The sequence below is a fragment of the Terrapene carolina genome, unplaced genomic scaffold (assembly GCF_002925995.2).
Source record: "Terrapene carolina triunguis isolate 2854851 unplaced genomic scaffold, T_m_triunguis-2.0 Scaffold120, whole genome shotgun sequence".
Taxonomy (NCBI): domain Eukaryota; kingdom Metazoa; phylum Chordata; order Testudines; family Emydidae; genus Terrapene; species Terrapene triunguis.
Window position 1 is genome coordinate 11,646,295 of NW_020664471.1, and position 22,950 is coordinate 11,669,244.

General features: G+C 44.9%; 1 protein-coding gene across 1 annotated transcript in view; it reads right to left on the minus strand.

Moving 5' to 3' along the window:
• Positions 1–8,925: 8,925 nt before the first annotated feature.
• The window catches only part of CUNH2orf73 (chromosome unknown C2orf73 homolog), a 31,884-nt gene continuing 17,859 nt past the window's right edge, over positions 8,926–22,950 (minus strand). The window contains exons 5-6 of the mRNA XM_026652558.1: positions 11,363–11,478; positions 8,926–10,288 (exon numbers count right to left, since the gene is read on the minus strand). Coding sequence (XP_026508343.1) covers positions 9,860–10,288; positions 11,363–11,478 — 545 coding nt within the window. The 3' untranslated portion in view covers positions 8,926–9,859. The remainder of the gene's footprint in view (positions 10,289–11,362; positions 11,479–22,950) is intronic.

Genomic DNA, 22,950 nt, shown 5'->3' on the forward strand with positions numbered 1-22,950 from the left:
GACCTGGAAAACACAAAATTAGAGCCTAGTACAGTTAAAGTTGGAGTCATGAGCTGACACTTGCTCATTTGTTTTTTTGTTCTCTCTTGCTAAAGCAGCATGAGTCAAGGCCAGACTCAGTCTAATGCTGCCTTACTCTGTTTGAGCCATGAAGAGGTGGGGATGTAAACACGGCCTGATTCCTCCCATGAGTCAATCCTGCCCCCACCCCAGATGCAGCCTTTCCCGCTAATGTAAGGGGTAATTTGCACTCTCCACTACACCAGCATGGGTGATGCCATTAATTCAAGCTTGTGCTGTTGACCTGTGAGAACATTGTGGCTCCTTTTGTCTTCTCTCTGCTGCATGGAAGAATTTTTAGTTCACAGATCAGTGACCCAGATAGATTGTAACAAGAGCTTCTATGGTAATTCCTCATGCTAGAGCTCCTTACAATGCCTCCAAAAGTCACTGCACATATTGGAGACTCAAGTGCAGATTCTGGGCAGCAGCACTAGGAACTTCTGTGGTTTAGTATTCATTGTGCGTATTCCCAACATGTCAGCACGTACTATAAAGAATTTTCTTCATATTTTGGAGTCTCTGGCTCCTCATGAAGCATCTGATTTAAAAAAGAATCAGACACCATCTGACAGTGTCAAAAGCAGACAGATTAATGAGGAGGACTATGAAACAGAGAGCCTTAGAGTTACGAAGGAAGGCGTCATTAGTGAGTTTGTGAGCGCAGTTGCAGTGACAGAGAGATGGTGGAATCCAGAGTGGAGTGGATCTAGGAAGGAGTTGAAGGAGAGGAAATCGGAGCCCTGAGCATAGCCAGCCCATTCAAAGAACCTGGAGATAAAGGGGGAAAATGTGATGGGACAATAAAGGGAGGCATGGGGTCAAGTGAGGACTTCATCAGGATACAGAAAACAGCCTACTTGGATTCAGAAGGGTGGAAACTAGAGGAAGTTTCCAGCTATCCCTCCCCTAGCATCTCCACCGGGAGGGATAGTGCAGTGGTTTGAGCATTGGCCTGCTAAACCCAGGGTTGTGAGCTCAATCCTTGAGGGGGCCATTTAGGGATCAGGGGCAAAAATCTGTCTGGGGGTTGGTCCTGCTCTGAGCAGGGGGTTGGACTAGATGACCTCTTGCTCACAGATGTACAAAAGAGACTACATTTGAGAAGTGAGGGGACAGGCAGGAAGAGGAGGAAGATTTGTCCCAGGTGCTTATTATCCTTTTGTTTTTTCTGTCCTGTGACAGGGCTAGTATCCAGTTTCATATGTTCACTAGCTTGTAATACAGTTATTTTCAAACTTATATAATTTCAACAAACTGATTTTTCATATAAATTAATTTCCCAGATGCAGATCTGGTCTCACCAGAGCTGGGTCACCACTGTCAGGGTTTTTGGTCAAACACTAGTTTAGCTATCATGAGACATTTTATGTAGGAGCAAATCCTACTTCCTTTAGTTCATTTGCATTAGGGGAGACAGGATTTAATGGAAGCTCTACAGGTGGTGTATGACCTCTGCATGGTGCGCAGCTCTGCTCTTTGGAAGCTTCCTGAATACCAGCACACAGGGAAGGTGCAGGGTAGGAGAAGCCTACTTGCGATAGGGTGCATTAGATCCATGCCACAGGAGCCACTGTTGTAGTGGCAGCCATGGAGTGGCTTTGCAGCCACTCTATTTGGGGAGGAATCCTTCCCTTTCACCTGCTATTGATCCCCAGCATTTGAGCTCTGTGCTGGATGGGAGGATTTGGGCCTCACAGTAAGCATAAGTAAAGTTGTGTGTCTGTCATGGATTCCGTGACTTTCCATGACCTCAGTGACTTCTGCAGCGGCTGGTGCTGGCTCAGGGGCTGACCTTGGGTAGCCCCTGGAACAGCAGCAGCAGTTTGGGTGTGGGAGGGGGCTCAGGGCTAGGGGCAGGGGGTTGGGGTGCAGGGTGGTACTTACCTCGTGGTGGGGGGCTCCCTGGCTCCCACCGGCATGTCCCTGCAGCTCCTAGGCGGAGAGGCCAGGTGGCTCCACATGCTGCCTGTGCCCACAAGTGCCGGCCCTGCAGCTCCCACTGGCTGAGGTTCCGGGCCAATGGGAGCTGTGGAGCTGGTGCTTGGGGCGGGAACAGTGCATGGAGCTCCCCCGTCCAGCCCTCCCCTAGGAGCCGCAGGGACACATGGAGCCAGGTAGGGCACCTGCCAGCCCCGCCAACCCTCTCTCCCAGTGCCAGCGGGTCCTGGGCCGCATGATGCTGCCCTGCACCCCCCACCTAGTGCCAGCAGGGGTCCTGGGCCACGTGATGCTGCCAGCCCCCCCAGTACCAGTGGGGGTTCCGGGCCACCCATCCCAGCACCCGTGGCGGCCCCATATTGCCACCCCAGAACACCCATGGCCCCCCGCCCAAGTTTTAGTCAGAGGCATATAGTAAAAGTCATAGACAGGTTACAAGCTGTGAATTTTTGTTTACTGCCCGTGACTTTTACTAAAAATACCTGTGACTAAAATGTAGCCTTAAGCATAAGGAATAGGCATGAAGTGGGATCACAGATGCTAACTGCAATATACATGTGTGTGGAAGAGAGTATGTAGTAGAGAGATTACTTAGCACTCATGCAGAGCCACATTGGGTATTACAGTAGTTTGAACAGACCAGAAATACTTTTCAGCACTAAACAGAGTGTTGTGCCTTTTAAGAGACTATCCCTGTCAAGGGGTGCTACACTCACCACTGGTCTGGCACCTCCTCCTGCTCCCTCCTGAGATAGACACCCTCATCCATGGTTGGCATGTCATCACTCTGACTCGGGTCTGCAGCTCCTCTCCCTCCAGGACTCTCAGCATTTCCTTCATGACTTAGCCCCAGCTAGGTCACTCAGTGTTCCTCCTTCCACGGTATAGTCCATCAGTAGCCCTAGGCAGTCTCCCATTCACTGCCTCTGGTCTGTACCACACCCTCAGTGGCTGGTAGGGGAACCTGGACCCACACTCTTCTCCAGGTTCCAGTCCAAGGACCCTCAGTTTAGCAGTTCAGTGCTTCCTCTCTGCCCTCACTGCTTCTTCTCTGATTGATTCCTACCTTCTGGTTCCTCTTCTCTCCCTCTGGGTGTACCAGCTCCAAAACCTTTCTCCCTCTTCCCAGAGAGAGACTGCTGTCTGCCTTCCTGTTACCTTTCCCAGCCACCTAGTCTGTAGGTCCACTACCTGGCTTTCTAGGTCCCACCTGTTTCTGCGCAGGTGAGCCTCTCTCCAACCAGCTGCCTCCAGCCTAAAGCTCCCCTGTTTGCAGCCTAATTAGCTGAATGGACCTGCCTGCCCAACCCAGCTCTTGTAGGGCCAGTGTGGAGAGCTCACCTCCTCACACACCTCCTCCGCAAGACTGCAGCCCAGGGGTGAGCAGGTATTCTCCCACTCTGAATCACCTACCCTACACCTGCCGCAGATGGGCTCTCAGGTCATCCCTCACTTGTCTCAAGTTCCTGATCATGAGCTGCAGACTGTCCTGTTCCTCCATAGCACTTCTATACCTTGACTTTAGCAAAGCTTTTGATATGGTCTCCCACAGTATTCTTGCCAGCTAGTTAAAGAAGTATGGATTGGATGAATGGACTATAAGGTGGATCAAAAGCTGGCTAGATTGTCGGGCTCAACGGGTAGTGATCAGCAGCTCGATGTCTAGTTGGCAGCCAGTAACAAGCGGAGTACCCCAGGGGTCAGTCCTGGGGCCGGTTTTGTTCAACATCTTTATTAATGATCTGGATGATGGGATGGATTGCACCCTCAGCAAGTTCGCAGATGACACTAAGCTGGGGGGAGAGGTAGATATGCTGGAGGGTAGGGATAAGGTCCAGAGCAGTGGTGGGCAACCTGTGGCCCGTGGGCCACATGCAGCCCGTCAGGGTAATACGCTGGTGGGCTGCGAGACTGTTTGTTTACATTGACTGTCCACAGGCACAGCCGCCCGCAGCTCCCAGTGGCTGCGGTTCGCCGTTCCCGGCCAACGGGAGCTGCGGGAAGCAGCGCAAGCTGGTCAGTTTTAACAATGGAAAGAGGTAAATAGCAGGGACTTGCAAGGATCTGTAATGGGACCAGTCCTATTCAACATATTCATACATGAAAAAGGGGGTATTAACAATGAGGTGGTAAAGTTTGCAGATGATACTAAATTACTCAAGATTGTTACATCCTAAGATGACTGTGAAGAGTTACAAACAGATTTCACAGAACAGGGTGACTGGGCAACAAAATGGCAGATGAAATTCAATGTTGATAAATGCAAAGTAATGCACATTGGAAAGCATAATCCCAACTATGCACATAAAATAATGGGGTCTAAATTAGTTGTTACCACTCAAGAAAGAGATCTTGGAGTCATTGTGTATAGTTCTCTGAAAACATCTGCTCAATGTGCAGTGGCAGTCAAAAAAGTTAGCGACCATTAGGAGAGGGATAGATAATAAGCCAGAAAGTATCGTAATGCCACAATATAAATCTAAACACCTTGAACATTCTGTGCAGTTCTGGTTGCATCATCTTAAAAAGGATGTATTAGAATTGGAAAAAGTACAGAGAGGGGCAACAAAAATGATTAGGGTTATGGAACAGCTTCCATATAAGGAGAGATTAAAAAGACTGGGACTATTCGCTTGGAAAAGAGATGACTAAGGAGAGATATGATAAAGACCTATAAAATCCTCCTCCCAGTTTCACCTCACATCTTTATCTCCCTCTTGGGCTTCTCCACCATTCTTCTGGGCTCCTTATGGGCCCCTGGCTCTTCTTTTCTCTTGGCTTGGACCCATGTGCTTTTCCTGGCTCTCTTTCTTTTCCCCGTGAAGGCAATGCCTCTTTATATGGCCCTTTTCCCCACACCAACAGCAGTTCCTCCTCTGACCCAATTGCGTATTGGATGGGACTCTCTGGGCCCTTGTCTCAGTGCTTGCTTTCTGGTAAGCTTCTTTTCTTCCCTCTAAATAAGGGCACTCCCTCTTCAGGTCCCCCCCCCCCACTCCTTAAGCCAAAGCACCTTCGGGGTTGGACCTCTGGCCTCCTAGTCCTGAGTGCCTTTCCCATTCCTGGTCCTTACGTCTCCTCCTGCTTCTTTCCTGCAGGATTCTGTACAGCTACTGCAACTGACCAGCTACCCACACCATACAGTCTTGCAAATACACTTGGGCTTCCCCTAGTCTGCTGGTTCTCTGATATCTGTCCCCACATAGCATGGACCCATCCCTCTGCTCCTCTGCTTTACTCTGTGGGAGCAGCAACTCCGGCATCCACCCTAGTAGGGGACATTTTCCCTCAATAAAGAAAATCTGTACTGTGGGCAACTCTGTCTTCAATCCCCTTGTATCAGGGCTGATCACATTATGCAGTCCTTCACAGGCTCTCACACAGTACCTTCCCTCAGGGACAACTGAATGCCCACATTCTCCACCAAGTTGTCACAGGGTGCTCCACTCACCGCTGGCCGGTGCCTCCTCCTAGTCACTCTGGGGATTAGCTTCAAAGGTAGACACCCCCATCTGTGGTTAGGATGCCATTACTCTGACTTTGGTCTGCACCTCCTCTCACTCCAGGACCTGCAATGTCTCCTTTGTGACTTAGCCCTCCGGCTAGGTCACTCAGCGTGCCCCCTTCCGTGGTACAGTCCATCAGTAGTCCTAGGCAGTCTTCCCATTCGCTGCTTCAGTTCTATGCCACACGCTTGGTAGCTGGTAGGGGAACCGGGACCAATCCTCTTCTATGGGTTCCAGTTCAGGGACCCTCAGCTCAGCAGTACTAGGCTGCCTCTCTGCCCACCCCACACACCCCCAGCTCCTTCCCTGCACTGCTTCCTACCATGTTGGTTCCCCTTTTCTCTCTGGGTGTACCAGCTCCAAAACTTTTCTCTCTCCTCCCAGAGTGACTGTTGTCTGCCTTCCTGTTACCTTTCTCAGCCGCCTAATCTGTAGGTCCACTACCTGGCTTTCTAGGTCCCACCTGTTCCTGCGCAAGTAAGCCTTGTTCCAACCAGCTGCCTCTGGCCTAAAACTCTCCTGTTTGCAGCCTAATTAGCTGAATGGGCCCACCCCGCCAACCCAGCTCTTACAGGGCTAGTGTGAGGAACTCACCCCAGCCCCTTTCTACATTTTATACTAGTGTTGATAGTTAAGATTTAGCTTCCTATAGCCCAATGTGGTACCTTTTGAAGTCAATGGAAGTTTTGCCATTGGCTAAAATTGGAACAAGCTAAGTGCATTAAGTAAAATTGTCCCATATCACAGCTCTGGTCTGTTGCAGTGGGTAATTTAGCAAATAGATGGGTCCCATCTTTTTCAGACCAACCTACTGTCCTGATGCCATGGATGCAGTTATTGCTCTTTTAAATTGGTGTTTGAGGGCACCTACCAATTGCTATACATTGAGATACTATCTCTCCATCAAGGAACAAACCAGGCTTGGTCAGACTTTTGACATTTCTTGTACTCAGTTAAAAGAAACAGGTTTTCAATGAGATTTACATCTCTATATGGACATAATTTACTCTCTCCCCTTACAGAAGACCTGGGAGCTTACTTTAATCATGAGCTGGTTTGTTAAGATGGCTTAGCAGGATCATTACATTTTCCTTTTGGCATGTTTATCTATTAATCTATCATATGAATGGCAATGGGTAACTTTGCTGGAAAGAAGAGATGTTTTCAAAGTATTTATAAAATAAATGTAAAGACAATTTCCAGTTAAACAAAACAATATGCTTTTCCATATGTATAACAGCTAGTAAAATGCTTTCACTAATGCTTGAGGCAAATAAAAAGTATCATTAATGTGAAAGAAATTTGTTGAAGCAACAAGTGTTCAATACACAGGTGATGAAGTGTGCGCAGATGGTAGAAGTCCCAAATTGCACAGCAGAATGTACATGGTCAAAGGAGCAAAATGGCTACAACAAATCCACAAGAGAGTCTTAGAACAAGTTTAATATATTCAAAAGATAGCTCTCAGATAGAATAATTCATCAGAAAGAATATAAAATACAGGTACTCAGGTGTTAGTGAACTATATAGATACAAAATTATGTACTTCTAGCTCCACTGTAGTGTGTGAATTGAGAAGAACTTAACTACTTCAGTTAATGATGGTCTTTCCTTTGACTATATCCTTTACCATTTTAGTATTATACATTTGGATAATTTAATATATCTATATACACAAACACACTATTTGTTCTGTGTATCAAGTTTGATGGTTTGTTTAGACACGAACAGTTCTGTTTTAATATAATGGGAACTGTTTTATCATATGATGTAAGAATATCTTTGCCTCTAGTGATTATTTACCTAATTAAGGGCACATGGAATTAATTTATTCAGACTGCAAGTGATGGAGGTTACAGAAACTTTGATTGATAGAAACAGATGCAGCCAGACTTTGGTTGTAAAATATCGTTGATGTTTTGGATACAATTTTTTATGAATAAGGTATTCAAGTTTTTAAGTACAGGGGCTTGTGAAGTGGCAAAAATAAGCTGGTTTGGGTAACTGGTCACTAAGAGTTTTCTGTTTAATGGTGTATCTGCATACTCACATATGCATGTGTGATTTGGAGGTTAGGCTAGTGCCAGAATTTATTTAATCGTTGTATGTTTTTCCATTGTTTTTAATGTTTGTGTTTTGTTTCTTAACAGCACCTCTCAAATGGCCCTTTGTTACTTTACAGCTAAATTTACTAAGTTTTTGTTTTGAAAATTCCTTTGTTTTACAAAAATATCTAATTTAATGATGCCAGACTTCTGTTGCTTCATGTGAAAAACTGTCTGCTGTCCAGAAGAAGCTTGAGCATTGGTTAGAGCTTTCTGTGTCAGGTATGCAAAGTCTTTTTCCCCCAGAATAATAAATAAATAAAATACCTAACTTACATAATGCTTTTTGTCAGTAGATCTCAAAGCACTTCACAAAGTAGCACTGATTGTTTAACCAGCTACATGCTGGTTCTAATCTGCTTTGCCTACTAGTGGCTTGAAGAGGTTGAAATAGCAGCCAAAGGTAATGCAGGGTAGGGGTATTCTAGCCATGCTTTTTTTCCTCTAGCCCCATTCTCTAGGTCAGTAACAAGAAGGGAAATGATTTAACGAGTTTCTATGACGGCTGCACTCTACTCGAACATATGTCTTATACTGGGGTGATCCTTCTGATGCTGGGCATGCTTCCTTTATAGCTACAAACCACTGGCAGTGGAGTCCAAAGTGGCTGTACTGCAGTCCAGCAGCTCACCCTTCTGTATTAGCATTTTTAGAAAATGTTTCAGTTTTACCCTATTTGTTCATTTCTAACTAATTTCCTACACCCACACTTTGTTTGTCACTTCACTACAAATGGACAGTTCATCATATAAGCAATCAAAAGTTGTAATGAATAGAACTAGGACAAACAAAATTATAATATAATTATATTATGATACAGTTGTGACCAATAGATAAATATCTATGTCCACAAATGTCAATATGTTATTAATATAGTAATGATGGTAGGTTCTGAATTACATGTAACTACTACAACTAGCATGTACATTAAAGAGCCAGACTCTGCCTCTGATATGGTAAACAGCTGCCAGTAACACCAGTGGAAGTTGTGTATGCATATCTGAAGGCCAAATTTGGTCCCTAAAGTGTCAGCTCAAGCAAAAACAAGTAATCAGCACTATATAGTTCATTTTAACTTTTAGCTATAATATATGGGACCTGCCCAATCCTTGGTAAATATTGTTTCAAAATAAGTTCCAAAGAATATTTCCCCAGGTTTTTGCTATTATTCTTTGTGAAAAGAACATATAGAACATATAACATTGTTATAATATCTTCTCAGAGCAGAAAGCTGGACATTAAACTTTTACTGCTCTCACTGAAGTAAAATGCATACATTAACCTCTCCGGTATACAAGAGGAGCCGTTTAAGAACTACAGGTAATAACTTGCTTCACTGTTTGATGAATAACTGTAGGTTATAACTCAAGCCTAAACTTTCTGTGTTTCCCTAAGAGTGTAACTGGGAGAATTCTTGTTGGGAATCATAAGAAGTCGCAGCATGAAAAAAAATAGGGAAATAGTCCAATCAGTAAAAGTTTACCCATCAGTCTCTGGATTAATGGATTTTCTCTAGTATTGGGGAAAAGCGTACAGTAATTCAGATCTCTTCTGCATTTTTGATGTGTAACACACTCAAACAAGAACAGAAGCACAAGTCTGTAAGAAAATGCCTGTCCTCCTTGCTCCCAAAAAGAAAGAAAGGGTTTACTCCAAAATTGTCCTTGTTAACTGTTTAGAGTGGCAATACACATTATTTTTGCATTCCTGTGGGCTACAGCAAATTCTCTCTCTTGACTGCCATTGTTTCCTATGGAAGCACAATGGTTTCCATTTATCACAAGCTGACACCATATGGTGTGTGAAATCATACCCCACACTGCAGCATCCAAGGAGATAATGCATGTCACAACTATATATGTTAAAATAACAGCAATCAGCAATAAAACCAAACATTGTAACTAGTGTTTCTATTATTGAAAGAAGTACATTTTCAAGAATCATAATCACTTCCAGACCCAAAAGTGTTAATTAACTCAAAGTCAGACTTAATACAGAATATATATGATCAAGATGATTGTGTTCCTCCTAACAAGGAAATCAATTCCACCTTAAAAAAACAACCACCCATAATTCTTATAGGCATATAGTTTTCTACAAACATCAAAGTACAGTGCAGCTGTTGTTTTGTTAAAGGAGTACTGTGTTCCCGCTGACACCAGTGAATTGTTAGCTTGTGTTTAGTATTATTGATATTAGACCAAGCAAATGCATTCGCTTGCACAGTGATTGTAGGCTCTCTTCATTTTAGTGACTGATGGTGATATCAGGGAGTCGTATGTTTTTATGTGCGGGAGGTAACCTATCCAGAGATTTATCTAGAGGACCTTTCATTGCTGGACATAAAGACTCTTCCCCAGCAGGACGGATAACGTCCACTTCAGTTGCCTGAGAAATGTCTGAACTCTTCTGTGCTCTCACAGGGATTCTGGGGTATGCCTTGGCTCCTTCTCTGACGTCTGGTTTTGATAAGTGAGTTTCACAGCCTAATGTCTCCTGGGAATTCTGCAGGCAGAGACTGGGTGAGGTCATTTGGCTTTCCACTGAGTTTCCTTTCTCTGTTTTTGGCTGTTCCAGTGAGCCTGACCCTCTAGCACTCAGGAATACTTCTGTTCCCTGAGGAACTATTGGCCCACTCACTGGTTTTATCTCTGTCCACACAAAAGCTCCATGTCGCTGGAAAGGGAAACAAGGTTGACGTTAACCAGGGGAGCATAAGCAGTTAGTAAAAACAGCTGTGATCTGAGTTCATTTATTAGCTCAAGTGCTGGCAAAACATCCACTTATTTCTTGGTCTCTCTACCGGCCATCAGCCTAGGTCCCCTCCCAATAGCTGCAGGCAATGGAATAGTGACTGGCCTGTTAGCCTTTTTTATTCATGAAATGGGGCATAGCAGGAAAACTTGGAGAGAAACAACAAATAAAAGAAAAAATGCATCTTATTTTCTCTGGTTCACAACCATTCTGTCACTCTGAGTGTGTGACTTGCATATAGCTCTCCTGTGCAAGTCTAATCAGCTCAGATTTCATTTCTTGCTACATGGGTTGCTATGGATACAATTCTAAACTGCTGCTTTTTAGGCCAGGAGATTTATGATTGGAACCCAAATGACTTTGTCCATTAAGGTCGCACAGAAAGGTTCTCTTTTTTATAAACAGAAGAGGGAACAAACAATGGGCTGTACTCTTCAAAATGTTTCCAACAATGGAATTCTGCATTTTGGGCCTGATTCAAAGCTACCGGACAGTGGAAGTCTTTCCACTAATTTCAATTGCTTTTGGATCAGGCCCCTACACAGTTAATTATTGATGTGTAAGAAACACACACAAAAAAACTTGTAGGCAACAAAGACTGACAAAACTTTTGGACATTTACTTATGGAATGGCTTCAAAATACACATTCAAAATACCACAGGGCCTGGTTCCAGTCGCACATCATTTTTATTCCACTGACCTCAGATGTAAGTGAGAGCGGACACAGACCTATTGGAAATCCAAACTGAGTCATATATCATTAGGGCATTTATCTATTATTATAGGTGCCAGAAACCACAGTGTTATGATGCACATAAACACAGAATGACATGTTTAAGTTATAATATTAATGACACTTTTTAATAAATCCTGGCAATTCTAAAGCGTGAGATAGTATTTCTTACTTTTAAAACAGTTAGTCGGAAGTTTGTGAATAAACGTACTCCTCCAGCTTCCTGCACGCTATTAATCATACAGGATGCACATTGTCTTACCTTTCCTCGGATGGGTTCATTAGGAGATTTTCTGGCATTGTACTGATGAATAAAGGAGATCCGCTCCTGTAAAATTTTTGGAAGGCTTGTTGATGTTCTAGGAATTGCAAGTGGAACTGAGGGAAAAAAAACAATATTGTTGTAAAGTCAGGACAATGATGTATGGTGTGGCCTCATGTTGTACAGCACAGAATCACTGTTGAACAGCACTCACAAATGTACTAGATGTTGCACAGAAACACAAAAGGGGAAAAAAAATAAAAAAGACAGATGCCTGTCCTGAATTGCTTAAAAAATAAATGATGGGCTTGACAGACAAGTGAAGATGTAACATATATCAGGAAAGGGAGGGGCAAAGAGGGGCATGAATTAGTTACATGACTGTATGGACACTCAGTTTTACATGCATACATACATCATGCTGATTCAAGGCTTTTTGGAGTGGAAACGAACTCATTTTTCATAGGCAATGCTGCATAAGTGTTTTGTTTTGTTTTGAAATGAGTGATTTGGATGAGGTGGCAATGGAAGCCAGACAAATAGAAATTGGAATGGCATTCTGAGTATAAGAATTATCAAAGTCAGATATAGAGAACACTTGTTAGATCACCTAGTACGTACAGGACTGTTCCTGACAATACAGTTTCTAGTGCTTAATATTAAAAAGTCCCAAGTGAAGTTATAATTCTGTATCACAAGAACAATCTTGGGCACAGATTGCAACTGGCCTGCCTGTGGGTGGGTGTCAGGAGGGAATGCAAAGAAGCCTTCCTCCCCTTGTGAGTCCCCACAAGGGGGAAAAAATGGACCTGCCCCTCTTCACACTGAAACGCAGAGTGGGCCTGGCACATCCAGGAAGCAGTCAGCACCTTCTTTAAAAAAAAGGTGCATGCTGCAAACTCCTCCTATGCACAAGAGTACTAAGACCAGATCTCACACAGATCTCAGGGTAGCTGTTTAGACACTTGCCCACAATTTGATATATTGCTATTTAATTTTACTCTTTATTTAAAATCTTTTAGCCAGTTTTCAATCCAGATGACAGTATTCTGTCCAAGCTAACTGGAATACATTTTGCAGTTACTACTTCATGACACAGACTAAAATGCTATACTGAAATATGCTGCATGTGTACAGTATAAATACATAATTTTAAAGCATAATTCAATTAAGCACACCCTAAATTTTCAAATAGGGCTACTGATTTTGAGTGCCCAACTTGATACACTTTAAAGGGGCCTGATTTTCTGGGAACAAATGCTTCATGCTTTCTGCAAATCAGGCTCCTTAAAGGTATCCCAAATTGGGCACCCAAAATCACTAGTCACCTTTGAAAAATACAGACCATACGTGCACAGTGTTAACAGATCTAAATTGCTGCAGCAGTTAGGACACACATTTTGAAAATAAACACTGAATATGGGATCAGAGCTGAAATCTTATGTTTACAGCAAAGACCCTTATCATGTGACTTGTACCATATGGGCAGATATGGACTTCATGCTATAGGATCAAGGCCTAAATTTGGTGGAAATTCAATTATTCTTAAAGGGTATAAGTTAAAAATGATTTTATTCTTTGTGTTAAGAAAAATTTAAAGACAATTGGTTAATTAGCCCTACCTATTGATAACATTTAGCTCTTATATAGCACTTTTTGTTTAATGATCTCAAATATCAAAATTTTACAGATGAGGAAGCTGAGGCACAGTGGTGAGCTGGCTAGGATCTTTGTTGCACATCAAGTCGGTAGAGAGCTGGGAACAGAACCCAATATTTTCCCATTGTGCCAAGATGTTTGAAGTTGCTAATGTTCCATCTTCTATTTCATCCAGTTTTGACTTGGATATACTCATAAGAGAACACAACGCATATGGAGGATATTTTAAATTATAACTGTATGATGAAACAGAATGATACAGAAGTTTCACAACAATAAAGGGCCTGATCAACTCCTTCTAACATCAATGGAAAGACTGCTGTGGACTTTGGAGGGAGCTGGATTGGGCCTTTAATCATTAAAAGGAAAACAGTAAAGAGGGCAGGCAAGGAATAAAGGGGGGAATGGGGGCTGAACTATCCTCTCCACCCTAGAGATGGTCCCTTCTCATCATTGTCCAAGCACACTAGCAGGGAAGTGTGAACAAGTTTATGCTAATGTTGCCAATGCTGTATCTGTTCTGGGGATAAACAGAGAAATTGAGTCTCCAGTGCTGTTAGCAGGGCACTGGTCATGAGCACTAAAATTCACATAAATACACTGAAGAAATTGTACCCAAAAATGTCAGTACACCAATGAATACATCAATACATTCACCCTGAGGGCTTGTCTACATTACCCACGGGATCGACGGGCAGCGATCGATCCAGCAGGGGTCAATTTATCACGTCTAGTCTAGATGCAATAAATTGACTGCTGAGCGCTCTCCCGTCGACTCCACCTCGCCCTGGTGGAGTTCCGGAGTCGACGGGAGAGCACCAGCTTACTGTGAAGACACCGCGGTAAGTAGATCTAAGTACGTCGACTTCAGCTAAGTTATTCACATAGCTGAAGTTGCGTAACTTAGATCGATCCCCCCCTCTAGCGTACACCAGGCCTAACTCAGAATACCTGAACACAGTGTACAAACAGTGTTCAAGGGCACCAAACAGAGGCAAAGGGCAAATCAGGCACAAAGATGATAACCTACTGAGTTTTGGTAGAATCATATTTGAGGAAACAAGATACATCACTGAGTAGACATGGAAACAGAGGTCAATAATGTGTTCTGGAAGATCAGCATAAGGTGGATTTTGAGTCTACGTTTAAGTGCTTTTCAGATATATCAAGTTTAGATCAATAGGCAGACCACTTTGTAAAATTAATATTCCAGTTTTTTTGCAAGTTGCAAACTCGTTCAACTAGTTTTTACTTACTGGAGGGTTAGGATCCAGATAGCATTTAGCAGTACATTGTTCTGGCACAAGCTAACAGTATTACATTTTGCTGATGTGTTAAAAGTGGCAAGTTAGCACTCAAAAGATTCTGAAGAGGAATCAATTGCACTATTTGAGGGAGCAGTTTCCAGTGATTAAAACTTGGGGCTGGGAGTCTTGCTTGGTTGCTGCTTTGCTGTGTGACTTTGTGTAGGATATGTAACCTCCTTAGGGTGACCAGACTTCCCGATTTTATCGGGACTGTCCCGATATTTGCTTGTTTGTCCTGCGTCCCGACCGATGTTAGGTCGGGACACTGGACAAACAAGCAAATGCTCCGGAGCCCGGAAGTGCTCACGCCACCCCGCCCCGACTCTGCCTCCTCCTTCCCCCATTGGCTCCCTCCCCAAATCCCCACCTCTTCCCCAGGCTCACCATTCCTCCTCCCTCCACAAGCGCTGGAGGGAGGCCCCGGAGATGCAGGGGGAGCACGGTGCCGTGAGTGAGCGTCCGGCCTGGCCCCGAGCAGGCATCGGCAGCCCAGCCCCGTTCGTTCCCCTGCGGGACCCGAGCAGGACGGGGGGCTGGGGCCTGCTGCCCCCACTCCGGGTCCGCTGCAGGATAGCACCAGCTGGGCAGCAGCCCAGACGCGACTGGCCAGGGGCTGGGCGCAGCGTGCACGCTGCTGGGTCCCCGCAGCAGGCCCGGGCTCGGGGGATTCGGGCCCGGGCGCCAGAGCCGCAGCCACCGAGCTTGGCCATCGGCCGCTTCCTCCCCCCGCGGCAGTGGGAGCTGCAGCAGCGGCTGCTCCCGAGTCCCGCTGCCCGGGGGGGAGAACAGCCGCTGCCTGGCCCCGCGGGCCGCCCCCCTACTCTCCCTACCGCCCGACTGAGTCCTGCCTGCTTGGGGCCAGGCCGGACTCTCACTCCCGGCACCGCGCTCCCCCTGCATCTCCGGGGCCTCCCGCCAGCGCTTGTGGAGGAAGGGTGTTTTTTTTGCTCTGCCACTTTTTTTTTTTTTTTCCCCTGCCCCCCCCCCACGCCCCGATAGTAAACCTCCTGTGCTTCAGTTTCCCTATCCACAAAGGGGGTGTAATGATACCTACCTTCCCCACAGAAATGTTGTGAAGCTTTGTGAATTGTCATTGTGGTTGTAAGGTGCATTGAAGGTTTGGGTGAAAAGAGCTATAGAAATATTACCATTATTTTTCTGATACATTTCACTTAAGAAGCCTGGAAACATGTTACTTTAGGACAATTGCAAAAATATGCATTAAAGTGTCCGTAATATATTTGTGGGGCATGTAGTGGTGTTGCAGTCATCTCTCCCCTTCTGGGTCAGAGGGAGGCCACACCACCTCACTACATTGTCATGATCGCTGCCTAATATCGGAGGAAATTAGCAAACCAGGTGTTAGCATCCTGACTGGTCTAGTGGGGCTGAACCCCAAATAGTCTATAGGCTCCGGGCCCTTAGGCAGGGGCAGAGCAAACACCAGTCTATGGGCTCCAGCTCTCAAGCAGGGTACAGCTAACAAGTAGCCGGTCATCCTAGTTCTGGCAGATGGTAGGCAAACACCAGCCACCTGGCCTACAGTGGGGAGGCTGCCACCCTAAGGGTGGGGTGGCAGGGGTTAGGGGGACCCAGGCCCACCAGACTCCACCGGGTCCCAGCCCAGGGCCCTAACAGTGGCAGAGTGGTCCACCACTGGGTCAATGGGGAATCCAGCTGCAATACACTGACTATTTCAGGCAGCACTACAGCCAGTCTGGAATCGGCTGCCCCTGGGCCACTTCCTCCCCTTCCTTGGGGCTGTATCTGGATCAAAGGGATGTCCTCCATCTCCCCAGGGCAGGTGGCCAGCAGCAGTCCCATCAGCTGCCCTGCAGACACAGGTTCCTCTGCAAGGATGGCATCTCTGGGCTCGGCAGCAAAGTCAGCAGCCTGGAGCAAGCAGGATGCATCTGTCTCCCTCACTGTTCCAGACCCAACTGAGTTAGAGGCTCCGCCTTTTATACTACTTGTCCCGCCTATCCACTTCCAGTGGGAGGGATGAGGTCGGTCTGACTCCACCCACCTGGGCACAGCGGGGGATTCCTTCCCTTCTGGGTCAGAGGGAAGCCACAATGCCTCACTACAGGCACCCCCACAGATACATCTGTAGCTATCCTCAGATCCCATGATTTTAAGATTGACTGGGGCACACTACAAGCTGCTATACTATTTTCTGTGTAATGCACCAGCAATCTGTTCAGGTAAAGAATATAGGTATGAACTGCATATCTAGCTTCCACTTTAAGTACTTCATAACTGGATCTGGGAATTCTATGAATGAAAATTTTATGGTAAGTCTGAAAAATAAACTTATATAAAGAATTACATTAGTTCATGAGTTTATTACTGGAATATAAAATAGCAGAAGCGCATTCATATAAAATGTGACAGAAGCTGTGAATAACATTTTTAATTCTATAGATTGTGTTCCTGTTACAACTGAGCAAAGGTTATATTAGTTCCCTGTAGAATTTCTTGCAAAGAAAAAAAAAAGATTATCTCAATGTTTAATTTCTGGTCAATTAAATATGGATGGAATATTTTTATTGGAACCCTGAACAGTGGCATTTTCTAGTGATAAGGTAGAATTTGAATTGGCCAAATAATTCAAATGAATATCTCCACTGTTTTTTTTTCTTGTCAATCCTCAAATAAATTAGTGAATATTTTTCTCAGTATTTGACCACCTCTATAGGTGATCAATAATGTTTGTCAAATATTCACAAATTATTTCTGTAAATTGATGAATTATTCACAAATAATTTGGTTCAGCATAGTAAGTCTATCAATAAATTCAAGAAAGTGATATTAGTTCATGAGTTTTCTACTGGAATATTAGATAACAGAAGCAGACTCATAATAGAGTCTATAATATTCCAGTAGAAAACTCAATAATAATAATCATCCCAATTTTTTTCTTCATGTGAACCAAATTTAAGACTCGCTTGTAATTTAGCAACATGTGATCTGATCCCACAAACACAGATATGCTTAACTTTAAGCAGGTGAGTAGTTCTGTTGCATGTGTGTAAGCATTCTACGGGATAAGGGCCATGATGAGGACGACCATAGTATTTCTGTAAGGTGCTCAGATACTGCCACGGTAAAATGCCTAGACAAAGTTTTAGAATACTAAACCATCTACTGCTCTGGGTTTGTGAGCTATCCTAATATAACATGCCTGACAGTCATTTGATGGAGTCTTTGAGTTAGATCCCCAGCGAGTGTAAATAGGTGTACACAAATAAAACTCACGAACAGGACAAATTAGCTCCAAAGTTATAAATTATAGCCAAAAATCACTGTTGTCAACTACCTTAGCTGCTGAAATGGCTGTAGGGGACGGTGTAAGGAGGAGGATCCTTACAAAGCTCAATAGGCAACAATTAGTGCAGTTATGTAGCACATAGGAATACACTAGCTTTATTATTATTCTTTTAGGTGGCAAAACTGAGATACGCATAAAAATCCCCCTCTATTTTTTATCTCTGTAAAGTCAAACAGAAAGGAACTGTACATTACTTCCCAGAGAATATCTCAGCATTTATAACCTTTTAAGGAATTGAGCCATTTAACACACCAATTCCAAGGCATAATCTTCCATCACTTATAGAAGCCTGAATGCCAAAAGACAACTGGCTCAATCTCAAAATGGCAAACATGCCAACACACAGAAACCATCACTTTCCATATTAATGGAATGGCATGATGTGAAATTAGATGATCTGGGTTTGTGAGCAATATCCCCACAATCAATCATCCAAAATAAACTGCTTCATTATTTGTATTTAAATATACAGGAGGAGTATTCTGAAGGCAGAACTCTAGGTCCACCTATGGGGAGAAGCAGAGGTACTGGCACTCCCCAGGAAGGAGAGAGGTTTCTGCCAGCACTGGCTCTTCAGGCCACATTAAATGCCTTACCTCGCCTGACCCTCTCTCTAGCAGAAGATTGCATTCCAGGCACCAGCTCCGATGCTGCTCTGTTGTTTAATACAACCATCTCAGCAGTGAAAGTGGCTGAAGTGTTGGTTTCCCACCCTGCTCTTTGAGGCTTACACAGTGAGGTTCTGCCAGCTGCTTCTCAAAGTTGGGACTAAAGGGAGCCCCTACACATCAAGCATCTTGGCAAGTGAAGGGGGTAGAAGAGAAGGTTCAGTAATAAATAATGGGGCCAAGCCTCCACTCTGTGACACTGGTGTGATGGCAGCGTTACTCCATTGGCTTTAATGAATTTACACTGATATAAAAACCTGTGTAACCTTCTATTGTTAAAGCACTGCTAATACAGACATCCTTGTGCTTTGTCTGTATATAAAAGGGAGCAGAAGCTGCTAATGCAAGGACAAAGCCTTGTGATAAAAAGACAGCGAAATCTCATTTTTTAAAACTGTTTAACTCAAAGATGATGCTCAGCACTACAGTACAAGAAACAAAGGCAGCCTTTGCCCCCAAAAGTTTACAGTGGAAAAGGGAAGACTTGCAGTGCCTGGTTCCGAACCCATTCACACCAGTAGTAACTCTGTTGCATTCAGTGGAGTTATTCTTGATCGACAGTGGTGTGAGCTCAGAACTCGGCCCATGCAGGATAAGGGATGAAAGTCTGACTCAACTGAGGTCATGGAGTGTTTTTCCATTGATTTCAATAGGGCTAGGATTTCACTCAGGAAGTACTGTGAAATCCAATTGTGGAGATGGCTCAGTATTTTGTTGTGTTTCAAATTCTAAATTCATTTCTTGTGGGCCTCACAGAAGTGAGTTTTTCATTTGAATGAAGACAAGGTAGAAGCATAGCCTGGCAGTAATGTATGGCAGACAGAGCAACAAACAGTCATGCGATAAAGGATGGATGACTTTCAGGGGGACTTAGGCTACCGAATGCCTAAGTCACTTTTGAAAGTGGGACTTAGGCTCTTCAGTCACTTTTAGGCACTTCTGTAAAAGTTAATGTTACCCAAAGTCTACTACCTCAAGAGTTTGTGCTATATTCACTCACTAAGGCCTTGTCTACGCTACAAAGTTTTGTCGACAACAGCTGTCTTTTGTCGACAAAACAATGAATGTGTACACACTGTGATGCGACTTTTGTCAGCAAAAATACCCTGTTTCGGCAACAAAATACAACCACCCCGACAAGAGACAAAGCTTTTTCCTCTAAATTTGTCTACAAGTGCCAGTGTAGACACCACGCTTGATTTCATCGCTTTAATTAGCTTCCAGGTGTCGTCCCATAATATCCATCGTGACCGCTCTGGTCAGCAATTTGAACTCCACTGCCCTGCAGCCAAGTAAACGACCATCCGCCCCTCCCCCTTAGATGCCCCAGGGATTTTTGAAATTCCATTTCCTGCTGGCTCGGCATGGAGAGGTCTCATCGCATCTTCCCAGGTGACCATGGCAGGTTATAGCAGCAAACACTCTCCTGCTCAGAATATGGGGAGGAGGCTGTGCAGTCATAGGTGCGCTTGAGCCATAGGATTTGGGATACTACAGGTACATTTCCTGAGGCTTGTGCGAGAAGGGCTATGATCTGGACACACTGCAGTGCACAGCGAAGATAAAGGAGCTGAGGCAGGCATATCATAAGGTAAGGGAGGCAAACTGTCACTCCTGCTAAGACCTGCCAGTTCTATAAGGAGCTGGACGCTATCCTTGGTGGTGACCCCACCTCCACCGCCAAGAGCCCCATAGATACTTCGGTGGGCCTGAAGGCGGTGGAAAGAGGACCTAAGCCAGAGGACGAAGTAACTGATGAAAAGGTGGAGTTAGATGCCAGTAGGGCAGGCAGCCAAGAACTGTTCTCCACTCCAGAGCTGTCTAGCCAGTCTCAGCAGTTGCTCTCTGGCGAGCAAGAAACAGGAGATGAGACTCCTGGTAAGTGGATGTGGCTTGTGTAGTGCGGAGGTGGGTTCAGGGCATAGAAATGTGGGATGCTGGATGTGTTTCTGTGAGCTGGACATTTCTCTGTGTAGCTAATCAGTACGTCAGAACAGGGTGTTGATGCATTCTGAGATCTCAAAGGAATCCTCCAGAGAGATCTCCAGGAAAGTTTCCTGGAGGTACTTGGTAATCCTCTGCCGCTGGTTCCATGGAAGAGCAGCTTTGTTCCTTCCCCCATTGTAGGAAACTTTCACGCGCCATTCGGCAATCACTTCTGCAAGGACCAAAGAGGCACACAGGCAAGCAGCATAGGGAGCAGGCTGGAAGCCACAAGCATGGAGTAGATGTTCCCTGGTTTCCCTGCTTACCCTTAGCAGTGAGATATCTGCTAGAATGACCCCCACCGGTGGAAGAGTGTGGGAGAATTTTAAATTTTTTTCCTTAGTCAGATGTACCACAATCCTTGCAGAGTGCATGTTCTTTTCCCCATGTGGAGCGCCCCACCCCCCACCATGCTTTGGGTGTTTGCAGAGTTTTGTGCTTGCAAAGGGTCAGTGAGAACGTGATTGTTATGTTGCAAAAGGTGTATTTAACTGAAATGTTTCAAAGCTGTGTGTGAATTTAACAATCCTGCTTCTGTGCATTGTCCCTTGTACTTCAGCAGATGTGGCCTTCAGGAACACCGCCCCCACACCAGCCGAGCATCTCCGCCAGATAAGAAAGTGCCCTAGACGCAGCAAAGACGACATGTTCCGGGAGGTACTGCACTGCTCCAATGCAGAGAAAGGGAATGCAAGAAGTGCTGGGAAACCGAACGGCAGGACAGAAAAGAGAATCAGGAGTTTGTTAAGGATGCTACCGAGAGGATGATTAAAACAAACACAGATGCTGAAGTCCTTAATAATGCTGTAGACTGAGCAGATCCATGCCCACCCTCCCCTGCAGCACATTCAGAACTCTTTTCCATGCCGTTCCTCCCCCACCCCTCCAACTCTGCCCACACATTCCTTTCCACTTTCCGGGACTTCACGGTTTCCCCTTCACTCCACCCACTCAGACAACTTTCACAGTTATAGCTGGATCTACACACAGCTCTGAAAGTCTGCCCTTCCCTGGTTTCTCCTTTCCCACCAAGCATCTTTGTGTGTACTGTTTTTTGTGCAATAAAAGCAAAGTTTTTGAATGGTAACTCATCTTTATTTGTTTTCTACAAATTGAGATAGCAGGCACTACCAATACATACTCAGGCAGTTTATTCATGTGCTTGCTAGAATGTAAGGCCCAAATGTCACCATTACTTCCTAGGAAAACTACATATAATGTAACATTGCAGCACCAAACACAGAGATATACATTACTGCTTCTCATTTTCAAAGTGTTGCCTCAAAAGCCTCCCTGATTTGAAGTGTCCCCCTTTAGGCTCCTCTGATAGCCGTTTCACCCTTAGCTTCACAGAGATTATACAACGTACAACACACAACTATGACCATCGGAATATTATCCTTATTAAGGTCTAACCTGCCATAAAGGCATCGCCAGTGCACCTTTAATCTGCCAAAGAAACATTCAACTGTCATCAGGCACCTACTCAGCCTGTTGCTGAACTGCTCCTTACTGCTGTCCAGGTGTCCCGTGTAAGATTTCATGAGCCACGGCTGTAAAGGGTATGCCAGGTCTCCCAGGATCACTATGGGCATTTCAATATCCCACACTGTAATCTTCTGGTTTAGAAAAAAAGTCCCCGCTTGTTGCTTTCTATACAGGCCAGTGTTCCCGAAGATGCATGCATCATGCACCACCCCAGGTTGATGTGAGTGAAACGCCCATAGTGATCCACAAGTGCTTGCAACTTCATGGACAAGTACCCCTTTCTATTGATGTACTCCCTTGCAAGATGGTCTGGTGCCAAAATTGGAATGTGTGTGCCATCTATCACCTTTCCACAGTTAGGGAAATCCATTTCTGCAAACCCATTCACTATTTTACGCACATTTCCCAGAGTCACAGTCCTTCGTAGCAGGATGGGATTTATTGCTCTGCACACTTGTGTTAACACAGCCCCAACGGTCAACTTCCTGACTCCAAATTGATTCAGTCTGTAGTTGCTAGCTTCCACACAGTGATTGCCATACACTTCTCTACCAATAGGGCGGAGCTCTCACTTTGGTGTCCTTGCGCTGCAGTGCTGGGGCGAGCTCCGCACACAGTTCCAGGAAGGTATCTTTCTGCATCCGAAAGTTCTGTAGCCACTGCTCGTCATGCCACACCTGCATGACAATTTGATCCCACCATTCAGTGCTTGTTTCTTGAGCCCAAAAGCGACGGTCTACCCTATGCAGCTGTTCTGTGAATACCAAAAGCAATCTAAAGTTGCTCCTATCCATATCATGCAGCATGTCAGGCGACTGGGAGTCTTTTTCAATTAGGAACTTTACAATTAACTGCACTGCTATCCACAATGTCTTTATGACAGTTAACAGAGCACAGGATAGCAGTGCAGGATCCATCCCTTCTCACAAAGATGCCAGGGTGCACAGCAAAGAAGAGCCGTTGAAAAATGCCGCAAAATGCTGGAAGCTCATGGAGTGCTGGAACAGAAAGCAATGCATGAGCCCGGTCCCCAAGATGCGCTGGGGGAAGGCGGAGCGGATTGCAACACCTAGTGACAGAAGGTGTCGAGCTGGACTGTGGGATAGGTACTCACAATGCATTGCTCACACTGTCAAATATAGTGCCCCA